At 53.0% G+C, this 11,608-nt stretch overlaps 1 protein-coding gene across 2 annotated transcripts in view; it reads left to right on the top strand.

Annotated features, from left to right (window-relative positions):
* Positions 1–7,813: 7,813 nt before the first annotated feature.
* The window catches only part of DLEC1 (DLEC1 cilia and flagella associated protein), an 88,980-nt gene continuing 85,185 nt past the window's right edge, over positions 7,814–11,608 (top strand). The window contains exons 1-2 of one of the 2 annotated variants that reach the window (XM_019418708.2): positions 7,814–8,549; positions 9,568–9,718. In XM_019418708.2, coding sequence (XP_019274253.2) covers positions 8,151–8,549; positions 9,568–9,718 — 550 coding nt within the window. In that variant the 5' untranslated portion in view covers positions 7,814–8,150. The remainder of the gene's footprint in view (positions 8,550–9,567; positions 9,719–11,608) is intronic. The other variant, XM_053903993.1, reaches the window with a different exon arrangement.

Genomic DNA, 11,608 nt, shown 5'->3' with positions numbered 1-11,608 from the left:
TTCCTTCTGCAAAATGCGTGCACGGGCACGGGTTAGGAGGTCCTCGGAGAGGTATGCCTGAACCTCGTCCGAAGGAGGGTACCCTCTTCTCTCGATGGGAAGTTTCTGACCCCAAGAGTGCCTTTGGTGAGGGCTGGGACTCAGGCAGGGAAAGTTTACAGCAATTAGATGCAGGGAGCTCACCTTTGAGCCTCTCACACCCCAACCCCCTGGCGCTCTGTGCGGTAGAGTGGAGGGACGGGACCTAGGGTGGGGTTACATCTCCAGGGTCCCTTCTTTGGGTAGCTTCCCAAGGGGCTGTCTGAACAAGAGGCCCTTATGGTCCCTTGTATCCCCTCAAGTCTTGCAACGCAGACACCCTCTTTATAGGGTGTCTTTATAGGGTACCCAGATACCGCCCCCCCCCCCCAGAAAGTCCAGGAATCCTGCTGCCTATCACCCTTTGGGAGAGCCTCCACAAGGCCTCCCAGGATGAAGGGTGCCGGGCCCACCCTGAAGCCTGAATCATCCAGGCTTCCTGGGCTGGTAAAGCCGATGTGAGAGTCTGGCAGAAGCCCGTTGGACCCCTCTTGGAGGAGGACGAGGCCTGGCTCACCTCAATCCTTCCTCTTCCCGGCCAACCGGGCCTAGGTGGCCTTGAATACCTCAGGGAGGGGTGTAAACCAGAGGGCACATCTTCCTGTTCTGAGGGCTGAGACTGGGTCAGAACTTCCAGACTTTGGAGAGCCCCCTCCCTGCCTGTGCCTCCTGCACATAGAGAAGGTCTAGTCCTTTATCTGGCACTGAGTCCAGTGGTCCTGTCCTTCAGTAGGAGCGCCACCCGCCCCTGCCCCTGGCAGGCCTGTCAGAGCCCTCCTTGGTTTCCCTTCCAGTCTGGGATGAGCAAGTCCACACCGGCAGGCCTCACTTTGGAGCCCCCGCCTGCGGGCAGGGTGGATGAGGGGGTCCTTTCTCTGCCCTCACATCTGTCTCTCCCTCTCAATTCTAGGCTAGAACGCATGTCCCCAGGCCTGCCCTTTGGGGAACACTGACTTTCCCAGGGGGGCCCACAATACCCTCTACTCAGCAAGTCAGGCCTCCTCAAGCCCTGTTCCTCTTTCCAGCCAGAGACCATTGAAATTCTGACACCAGCAGTTGCCTTGGCTTCATCTCAAGCACCGTTCCTATTTATTCACGTCACCTCCCAGCTCTGAGCCCCAGGCTCCAAACTAGAGCGTTATTTAGGACCTTCGCCTCTCCGTCTGCCCAGGTGCCTGGGGGGGGTGGGGGTGGGGGGGCGCTGCAGCCAGGCTCTTCCTTTACTACCCCAGACCCACCCCACTCAGGCCCTCCTCTGGCATCTGGCCCAAGCAGAGGAGCTGAAGCCTCCTCCCCGGCCTGAGATTATTAGGCATGGCTGACTCAGAGTTGGCACAGGCAACCAGGTTCTGCCAGAAAAGAGGGCTGGGCGATGCCCTGCTCAGAGCGACCAGGCTGCCGCCCTGACCTGTGGGTCAGTCTACACTCCGGGGTACTGTCCTCACCTCCCCTGTCGGCCCCCTCCCTCTCTCACAGGCTGGGAGGCACTCTGCCTGCCGGTGCGGGGAGTATAGCTATTCGTCTTTGGAGGGGAGGGAGCCTGGAGGGCCTAGCGTGAGGCTTTGTGCCCAACCACAAACCTCTGCCCTAAACAAGCAGGGCCCTCTGTGGGCCCAGCCCTGGCCTGGCGCCTGAATTACCCTCCCCGAAACCCAGCTCTCAGTTACCTCTGCAAGATGCCCTGAGATCCTGGTGACTCACAGGACTTCTGGCAAGCTCAGTTAGTGTGCAGAGAGGGGCCGTGCATGGCCAACCATGTTGTCCTGTGGTGGAGTTTCAGGCATCTTGCCACCTCAGTGGACCATCCTGTCTTCAGTGTGTGTGTGGGGGGGGGGGGTGGGGAGGGGTGCAGGAGAAGGGGGCTTCTGGGATGACTGGAGACAGGGGACACCTAGTGAGACCTAGTATTAGGGTCGTGCCTACCTCCAGTCACTTCCCAGGCCGCTCCACCACTATTCATTCTAGAGGCCTGGGGAGAGAGAGGATCAAACCTGAATGTCAACTTTCGGGACTGTCGGGCTCCTCTGTGTTTCAGGACTGGCCCCGCCCACCCCATCCCCCAGAAATGCAAACCTAGGCAACTTTGAGTAGGTGCCGTGGTTTATTCCGCCCTTCCTGGTCTTAGAAGCCCCTGTCCCAGGGCACAGGGATGAGGGGCTCTTTAAATCAGCTGCGTGGCTTCCTGTTGTGACACTTTGAGCAATCCCTTCATTTCTGTGAGCTCCACAGTCAGGAGCTGCAGTTTCCCTTGGAGTCCACTGAAATGACAGATGTCCCCTACCTGGTACAAGTAAGTGCCTGCTGGACGGACATAGACTGGAATCCTCTCTCCCCACGGCTGTCCCCTACCTGGCCCCCTCTACTGAGCCTGGTGGTCACAGAGCCCAGCCTCAGGCTCTTGGTCTAAGGGCGTGCCCTGATGCTCGCGAGGCCTGGAAAACCCCATCTGAGCCCCACTCCAGAGGGTCCTGGACCCAAATCCGGACGCACTGGGAGGAAAGGTGAAGGCGGCCTCTCCCAAGGAAGCGGCTATGGCAAGGGCAGGTGCTCAGATCATGCCAGGAAGACAGTACTGACCGTGCAGGGATCCAGGATGCTGGGATGGACCACAGGGTGTCAGGGCCCATTGGTCATCCCAGGATGATATGGGACGACTTGGGTTACTTTTCCATAATTATATTTGTGAGATTTTCATTGTGTATTTGTTTGTGAACATAACTGCGATGTTTCTTTCACTGTGGACCAGGTCCCAATGCTTGCCCCAACCCTATACCACCCCACAGGTGTGGGGAAATACTCAGGAGACTGGCCCTCAGACCCCCCTGTGAGGGAGGAGCACACTTACGTCCGTGAACTGGAGAGGACCCTGCTCTGCTATTTCATTTGTTCAACAAACATTTATTGGGCGCCTACTCTGTACCAGGCACAGTTCTAGAGGCTTGGGAATCGTCAGTGAACAAAATATACTCCAAACCCCTGTCCTCGTGGAGCTTAACTTCTAGTAGGACAAAAAGAGACGCTATAATAAACATAAGAAGTGAGTTGTATATTACAAGGTGTGTAAGGTGAGGGAATTCTGGAAGGGAGAGGGTTCAATTTTAAATGGGCTGGATCTTACAAGGCAAGTGACATTTGAGCAAAGACATGTAGGAGAGCCTTTCGGGGATATCTGGGAAAGAGGATTCTGGGCAGAGGGGACAGGAAGTGTCGACGCTGAGGCAGGCGTGTGGCTGGTGTGTTGGGGGACCGGCAAGGAGTCCACTGTGACTGGGGCAGAGGGAGAGAGATAAGGAGAGGAGGCGAGAGGTAATGGGGACCAGGTTCTGCTGGGCCTTCTAAGGGCTTCCACTTTTACACTGGGAGAAATGGAGAGCACTTGGAAGGTTTCAGGTCAAAGAGGGACGTGATCCCACCCGTGTTTTCAAAGAATCACTCTGCCTGCAGGGAGGAGTATCATGGAGGGACAAGGGGTGAAGCAGGGAGCCGGGTGAGGAGGCCGTCGCAGTAATTCAGGTGATGGAGATGGTGGCCCAGACCTCGGCGGTAGGACTGGGGGTCAGAGAAGCGGTAGGACTCTGGATACAGTCTGATGGGAGAGCCAGCAAGAATTACCAGTGGGGCCAGTATGATCAAGACAGGAGTCAAGGATGACTCCAAGCTTCTGGCTGGGCCTCGGAAGGAGGCAGCTCCCAAAACCCGAAATGGAGAAGACTGAGGAGGAGGAGGGGCTCTACTCCGGACATACTAAGTTTGAGATACCTTCAGATGGCCAAGGCGACATATCAAGGACATGATGGATGTACAAATGTGGAGTTTTGGAGGCGGGTGCAGGCTGGGAATAAAATCTGGAATGTGGTTGAAAACATGTTGAAAACGTCCATCGGCTCTCGCATAATGCTGGTGGAGATCTGCTCTGGGATAATCTTTCTGGAGGCCAGTTTGGCAGCATCTGAAATATTAACAAGGACACACCCTTTGGCTACGCAATTCTAGTTCCGTGATATTATATTATTATCTAACTCTGTGATATTATCTGTATATTACATACAAAAACATTGTACAAGGTAAAGGGCGCCTGGGTGGCTCAGTCGGTTGAGCATCTGACTCTTGATTTCGGCTCAGGTGGTGATCTCACGGTTCGTGAGATCGAGCCCTCCATCGGGCTCTGTGCTGACAGTGCGAAGCCTCCTTGGGACTTTCTCTCTCCCCATTTCTCTCTGTTCCTCCCCCACTTGTGCTCGCGTGCGTGCGCACGCTCTCTCTCTCTCGAAATAAATAAATAAACTTCAAAAACAAAACAAAACAAAAACATTGTACAAGGTGAAGGTCATTAGGGGGCACCCGATTGAATAATTTAAGATATTTTCATACAAAGCCATACAGAGAAAGACAGATACCATATGTTTTCACTCTTATGTGGATCCTGAGAAACTTAACAGAAACCCATGGGGGAAGGGAAGAAAAAAAAAAAAAAAAGAGGTTAGAGTGGGAGAGAGCCAAAGCATAAGAGACTCTTAAAAACTGAGAACAAACTGAGGGTGGATGGGGGGTGGGAGGGAGGGGAGGGTGGGCGATGGGTATTGAGGAGGGCACCTGTTGGGATGAGCACTGGGTGTTGTAGGGAAACCAATGTGACAATAAATTTCATATATTGAAAAAAAAAGATATTTTCATACAGTGAGTGGGCCTGCATTTGTTTAAAAGAAACAAAAGTTCTGGTCAGCAGAACAGATTGTGACAAAGTGAAGAAGGCAGCTCAAGGGATTCTCTTTGTGCCAAGAGGTCTGCCTAGGGGAGGAGGCCGGAGAGTGGCGCCAGTGAGGGCCCCGGCCCCTTGTTTCTCCTGGGGCCGGGTCTGAACCATTTCCTTAATTGGTTCAGTCAGGGGGCAAACAGAAGTCGAATGCCGGAGGCAGAATCAGGGATGGATCCAGCTTCTCAGGCAGAGGGAGACCAGTCCCAGAGGGAGACAGGGATGGATATGGGGGAAACACAGAGGAGGGGGAAGCGAGGCAGGAGTGGAAGAGGGAGTGGCCTATATTGCTGAAAGGTAGAAGATAACGACGGAGGCGTGGCCGCGGAGGCGGGCCACTGGAGGAGCCCGAAGGTTGCCGGAGACCTCAGCCTGGACAGAGCAGAGGGGCTGAAGCCGGAGGGCGGGAAGGGTCACAGAAAAAGGGGAGAACGCTCCAGGCTGGGGCAGAGGCCCTGTGAGCTTCTCTGAGGCTGTCTGGAGGCAGCACCGAGAGGCCAAAGGCGATGGCAAGAATCCACTGTCCTGTCTTTCCCCAAGACAGGGAAGGGGACCAGGGAGCTTCCACAGGAACTGCTTCTAACCAACAAGACCGTGGGGCTTGGGCTGGCCCGCTCCTAACACCAGAGCAGCGGAGGCCCCCCCGACTGTTCCGCTTCTCTTCCCACCCACAGCGCCTTCCTGCACCACCGGGGGCCTTGCGTGCGCGTGGATACCCGGGCAAACCAGCCCACTTGCCCGAGCCCGGTCCACTTCCACTTCCCACCAAACCTGCTCCTCGGGGCACACACCAGTCAGCAACGGGAGGAAGGCTTTGAAAAAGAAGCCTGCGGTGGCGCCTGCGTGGCTCAGTTGGTTACGCGTCCAACTCTTGATCTCAGCTCAGGTCTTGGTCTCAGGGTGGTGAGTTCAAGCCCTGCCACTGGGCTCTGCACTGGGTGTGAAGTCTACTTAAAAAAAAAATTGTGTGTGTGTGTGTGCATACATATATATGGATATATATATATATATATATATACATATATATATATATATGGATATATATATATATCCTGCACTGGAGGCCCTGTCAATGGGCTTAGGATGTTTCAGCAAATAATTCTGGGGCCCCAGGTACCTGGAGGGTGGGCATGGGACAGGTCTCTTTGGTCCCTCACGCTGCGGAGAAAGATGCTGGGGGAGATTCACAGCAGGGTCTTCTCTGAGGACGGGAAAGGTACTGAACAGGGCAGATAAGGGAGCCAGGCCCACCCAAGAGAAGCAGAAGTGGCCCAGGTCCGTGGGCAAGCACCCTGGGGCTCATCTCAGGGAGCGGGTTTCAGCTGTGAAGGCCCACAGGCTCACCCCAGGAGGAAAAAGCAGCGAATTGTATCAGCTGTGAGCAGAAGCCATCGCGTGCTAATGATGGCAGTCTGTGGGATCTCAAGTGGCTGTCCTGGACAAGCGTGGTCCTCTCCCCCCTTTCAGTGGAGATGATCCTCCCCCCCCCCCCCACTGGTTGCACACACAGGTTATTGGGGAGTCATTCTGGGCCCCTCTTCTCTCGTACTCCCATTTTCCACCGGCAGGTCTTGTGCATTCCCCCATTCACATGTCTCCAATCCATTCCTCTCCCCTACCCTAAACTCCCAATCCGCCTGTTTCCTAACCTCTGCATTACTTTCCTAACCCATCACCTTGATGCCTCTTGCCTCCCTCCAGTCTGTTCTTTCACGGCAACCAGAGCGCTCTCAGTAAACACAGAACGCACCATGACACTCCCACCTGAAGACCCTTGATGGCCCTTCTGTGCTCAGAACGAAGTTTAAGTTCTCTAATGTTGCCTACAAACCTGCTTATGATCTGGCCCTCGCCACTCAGCTTCATTCGTCCCGCTCAAACTCTAACTTCCACTCATGAACTGCTGGGATTTTTTTCCCCCACATGCAGTGCTCTTGCCTGGCTTTTGTACCATGGGTTCCCTCCGCCCAGAGTGCCCCTTTTCCTCCTCTCCTGGCTTATTCCTGCTCATCCTTTTTTTTTTTTTTTCCTTCACTTTTTAAAAAACTGGAGTGTAATTTGTATACAATAAGATTTATCCTTTATAGTCCTGTGAGGTTTGACAAAGCCATACAGTTGTGTAACCACCACTGCAATAAAGAACTTTCCATGACCCGCTTCTGGCAACCACTGATCTGTTTTCTGTTTTGTACTTTTCAGAAGGTCCTAAAAATGAAACCATTTGGTATATAGCCTTTTGAGAATGGGTTTTTCTACCTAGCGTAATGCATTTGATATTCATCCCTGCTGTTGTATCAGTAGTCTGTTTCCTCTTTATTGCTGAGAGCGTTTGTTGTATAGATACACCCCAATTTATCCTTTGGCCAGTGGATAGGACATTTGGGGTTTTTTTTCCAGGAGATGGTGAACAAAGCCGCCATAAACGTTTGTGTACAGGGTTTTGTGTGCCCCTAGGTTTTCATTTCCCTCCGGAAAATACCTAGGAGTGGGCCTCCTGTATGTGTAACATTCTAAGAAACTGCCACACCGTTTTCCAGAGTTGCTGTACTAGTTTGTACTCCCATGGCAACATGAGATTTTGAGTTTCCCCACATCTTCACCAGAACTCATTTGGTACATTTATTTAACTTCCTGACATTGTACTAAGTGTTAGCGGTATCACGCTGTGGTTTTAATTTCCACTTCCCTGATGACTAATGATGGTGATTTAAAAAAAAAATCTCTGCCCGGTCTTCACTTCGTCCAAAAAGCCACTGTTTACGCTCCGTCCGCAGAATGATGAGGTCCTGTCACTTTGTGGTTCCCTGATAACCAACACTTATCGCCACCTTGGGCTTAACCCACTAAAAGCTAGCACTGTTTTCCAGTTCCCTCCCTGCTCATCACGCTGGTCTCCACGTCTCTCTCTCTCTCTCTCTCTCTCTCTCTCACACACACACACACACACACACACGACTGAGGGCAGAAGCAGCATCTTACTTCCTTTGGTATTTTCAGCTCCCAGCACAGACTTGAAAGACAGTCTTTATACCATAAATATTAAATGAGCGAATTAATAATTGCTTAAGAAATCAGAGAATGAACGGACGAAGAGAGGTAGTTAGGAACCAGGTTTTGCATCCAGACCGACCCGGCTGCGCCTGCGAACTGTGTTTCCACAGGTGCCCGACGCGAAGCTCACTTTAACAAGGTCGACAGAGAAGATGCGAATATTTACAACGGTGACGACACCGAAGGCACCGCCGACGAGCGAGGCAAAGCGGAAGAGGCGCGGCCGGAAGCGGAAGGGCGGCAAGGCGTGAGCGGCGTCTCAGTTGCCATGGAGACGGGGAGAGCAGGGGACCGGCTGTCCGCAGAGTCCGGGTCCTGCGCGTTCGGGGGCGCGACGTGGACGCCCGCCTCGCGTCAGGCCCGGGTCCGCAGCCCCAGCGAGTCCACCCGTCTGTCCTCGGTCGCCTGCTCCGAAGCCTCTCACTACGGCTTTGGGGGCCGGGCCCGCCGCGCGGGGCCCGCCGCGCTCCGGCCGCTCCCCGAGCCGCCACTGCTGCGTCTGCGCCCCACCTCGCTGCGCACCCAAGACATCTCGCACTTGCTCACCGGCCTCTTCCGCAGCTTGTACACCAACGAGGTGATCGGCGAGGACCTGAGCGCGAACTTGATCAAGGCCCGCGGCAGCCAGGATGCGCGCCACGAGGAATTCGTGGACGAGCTTCGGCGGGTGAGGCGGCCCGGAGCCCCGCGCGCTCCCTGCCGGTGCTCGCCGGGGACGGGGCGGGGGACAGTGCGGGGGACCCAGGGCGCAACCCCAGAAAGGCGGGTTCCCACGGGACTCAACCGCTGGACAAATGCCGGCACCTGCCGGGGGCGAGGCCCTGGGGATGCCGCTGGGAAAGCGCAGAGTCCGTGCGTCGGTGCGTTCGACAGTGTAGTAGAAGGACACGCTTTCCGCGCATTTACGTAACACACACACACACACACACACACACACACACACACACACACACACAGCCTATGTCTGGAGCACCTCTTCATCGTCATTTCTCTACATGCACACGCACAGTTACATACTGCACGTATAAATAAAAGGCCTGGGGCAGATAGCTGAATAATTGTTCCCTGGAGATCGTGAAGCTAAAAGTCACCCCTTTGGGGCTGCCTGTGTTTGTGTCACACACCACAGTCGGAACCTAGGCATTCCGTGTCCAGATTTGAGGAAGCACGTCCAGTCCCTTGTACAGATGAGAACACACCTGCTTCCCCATCTGTACAGGGAGGAAAGCAGCTGCCTTGGATCCGCACTGCCGAGGAATCCCTTGTAGGGAGTCCCAGATGAGCACTTTCCAGCAGCTGAGGTCAACTGTGAAGGGGCTGACAGCTGGAGGCTGACTGCTCCTTACACTCCCTGCTGCTAGGTAGCAGGTCCTTCCTTGAAGGGGCACCTGCCTGGCACAATTCTGTCTACCCCAGGTGGTGTGTGTGCTGTTGCCGAGTTTGTGTGGCAGCCGTGAAGGCAGTAGGTGGACTTTCAGGCTTGGCTCTTTCCCTGACTTTACCGTGAAACCTTTAAGGCGTTTCCCTCGGTGGGTCTCAGTTTTCACACCTGTTGGGTTGGACCAGATGGTCTCCATAGTTCTGTGACTGCTCTAGGTTTCCCAGGAAGCCTGATGCTGGGGGGAGGGTGAGTAAAGCTCTGTGATCTCACCAGATTTCTGTGTGTTTGATGGTCTACCTGTCAGATTCGGGAGCTCTACAAGCAGCGGCTGGATGAAATTGAAATGTTGGAGAGACATATCATTCAGGGCCGCGCACGAGCTCTTGCAGAGAAAGAACGGATCGTGCAACAGGCCGATGTGCATGCCCAGGAGACCTTCATCAAGATGCCTCCAGGTGTGTGTAAAGAACTCCCATATGCCCCTCACCGGATTCCCCCGTTGTTAATACATGACCGTGTTTGTTCCACTGTCTGCTCTCTAGCTTTCTTCTGAATGTTTGGAGAGCAAATGGCAGATGTGATGTTTCAGTACCACAGAACGCTCTGGCATGCACGTCTCCCAAACAGAGACTGTCCCCTACACCACCAGCATACCACCCTCCAAGCCTAGAAATCAGCATTTGTGCAACATTAACCTCCAATTCACAGATCCCATCCAGGTTTCACCAGCTGACCCACGGTGGCTTTTTCTCTTCTCTGGTCCAGGACTCTGCCTAGGAAGTCTTGTTGCATGGGATTGTCCAGACCCCCTTTTAGAGTCTGTGGTTCAGAAGAATTCTTTGATCTTTTCTTGTGTTTCATGTTCTTTAAAATTTTTTTTCAGTTGTGGGGCGCCTGGGTGGCTCACGTCAGTTAAGCGTCTGATTTCGGCTCAGGTCATGATCTCACTGTTCATGGGTTCGAGCCCTGGGTCCTGCTCTGTGCTGACAGCTCAGAGCCTGGAGCCTGATTCAAGGTCTGTGTCTCCCTCTCTCTCTTCCCCTCCCCCACTCACACTCTGTCTCTCTCTCTCTCTCCCTCAGAAATAAATGACCATTAAAAAATTTTTTTAGCCAAGTACAGTTGACACACGATGTTACATCAGTTTCATGTGTATGACTTAGTGACTGCACATGTCTACTTCGTGCTCGACAGAAGTGTAGCCATCGTCTGTCCCCATACGTCGCTATTATGGCATCATTGACTGCGTTCCTTATGTTGTGCCTTTTATTCCTGTGACTTTATCATCCCATAATTGTCTTTCATGTTCTTGACAGCTGTTCGCCCCCAATTTAAAAAAAAATTTTTTTTTAATGTTTATTTATTTTTGGGACAGAGAGAGACAGAGCATGAACGGGGGAGGGGCAGAGAGAGAGGGAGACACAGAATCGGAAACAGGCTCCAGGCTCTGAGCCATCAGCTCTGAGCCATCAGCCCAGAGCCCGACGCGGGGCTCGAACTCACGGACCGCGAGATTGTGACCTGAGTTGAAGTTGGACGCTTAACTGACTGAGCCACCCAGGTGCCCCCCCCCCCAATTTTTTTATTGTGGTAAAATACACCTAAAATTTGCCATCTTACCTATTTCTAAGGGTACAGTTCAGAGATAGTAAGCACGTACATAATGTTGTACGACCATTACCACCCTGCATCTCCAGAATTCCTTTTTTTAATGTTTATTTATTTTGAGAGAGAGAGTGAGCAAGCAGGGGAGGGGCAGAGAGTAAGGGAGAGTGAGAATCCCAGGCAGGCTCCATGCTGTCAGTGCAGAGCCGACTTGGGGCTTGATCACAAACTGTGAGATCATGACCTGAGCCTAAGAGTTGGACACTTAACCAACTGAGCCACCCCTATGCCCCCAGAGCTCTTTTCGTAGTATTTTTTAAAGTTTATTTATTTATTTTGAGGGAGAGAGAAAGCATGAGTGGGGGAGGGGTGGGGCAGAAAGAGAGAGAGAGAATCCCAAGCAGGCTTCGTGCTCTCAGTGCAGAGCCCAACTTGGGGCTCTAACTCATGAACCATGAGCTCATAACCTGAGTCAAAAATCAAGAGTCGGATGCTTAACCATCTGAGCCACTCTGGTGCCCCTTTGTTTATATATGCAGTTTTTTTTTTTTTTTAAGTTTGAACTCTTTCCATTTTCCAAAACTAAAAATCTCATTTAGTTTCCCATTAGACAATAGTTTCCCATTCCCCTTACCCCAGCCCCTGGCAATCACCATTCTGCTTTCTGCCTTTATAGTTTAGACTACTCTAAGTACCTCATATAAGTAAAATCATATGGTATTTGTCTTTTTTGTGACTGG

Source organism: Panthera pardus, unplaced genomic scaffold, assembly GCF_024362965.1.
Source record: "Panthera pardus isolate Hobbes unplaced genomic scaffold, ASM2436296v1 HiC_scaffold_16, whole genome shotgun sequence".
Classification (NCBI taxonomy): domain Eukaryota; kingdom Metazoa; phylum Chordata; class Mammalia; order Carnivora; family Felidae; genus Panthera; species Panthera pardus.
Note: the sequence above shows the minus strand (reverse complement) of the source record. Positions and strands in the feature narration are given on the sequence as shown.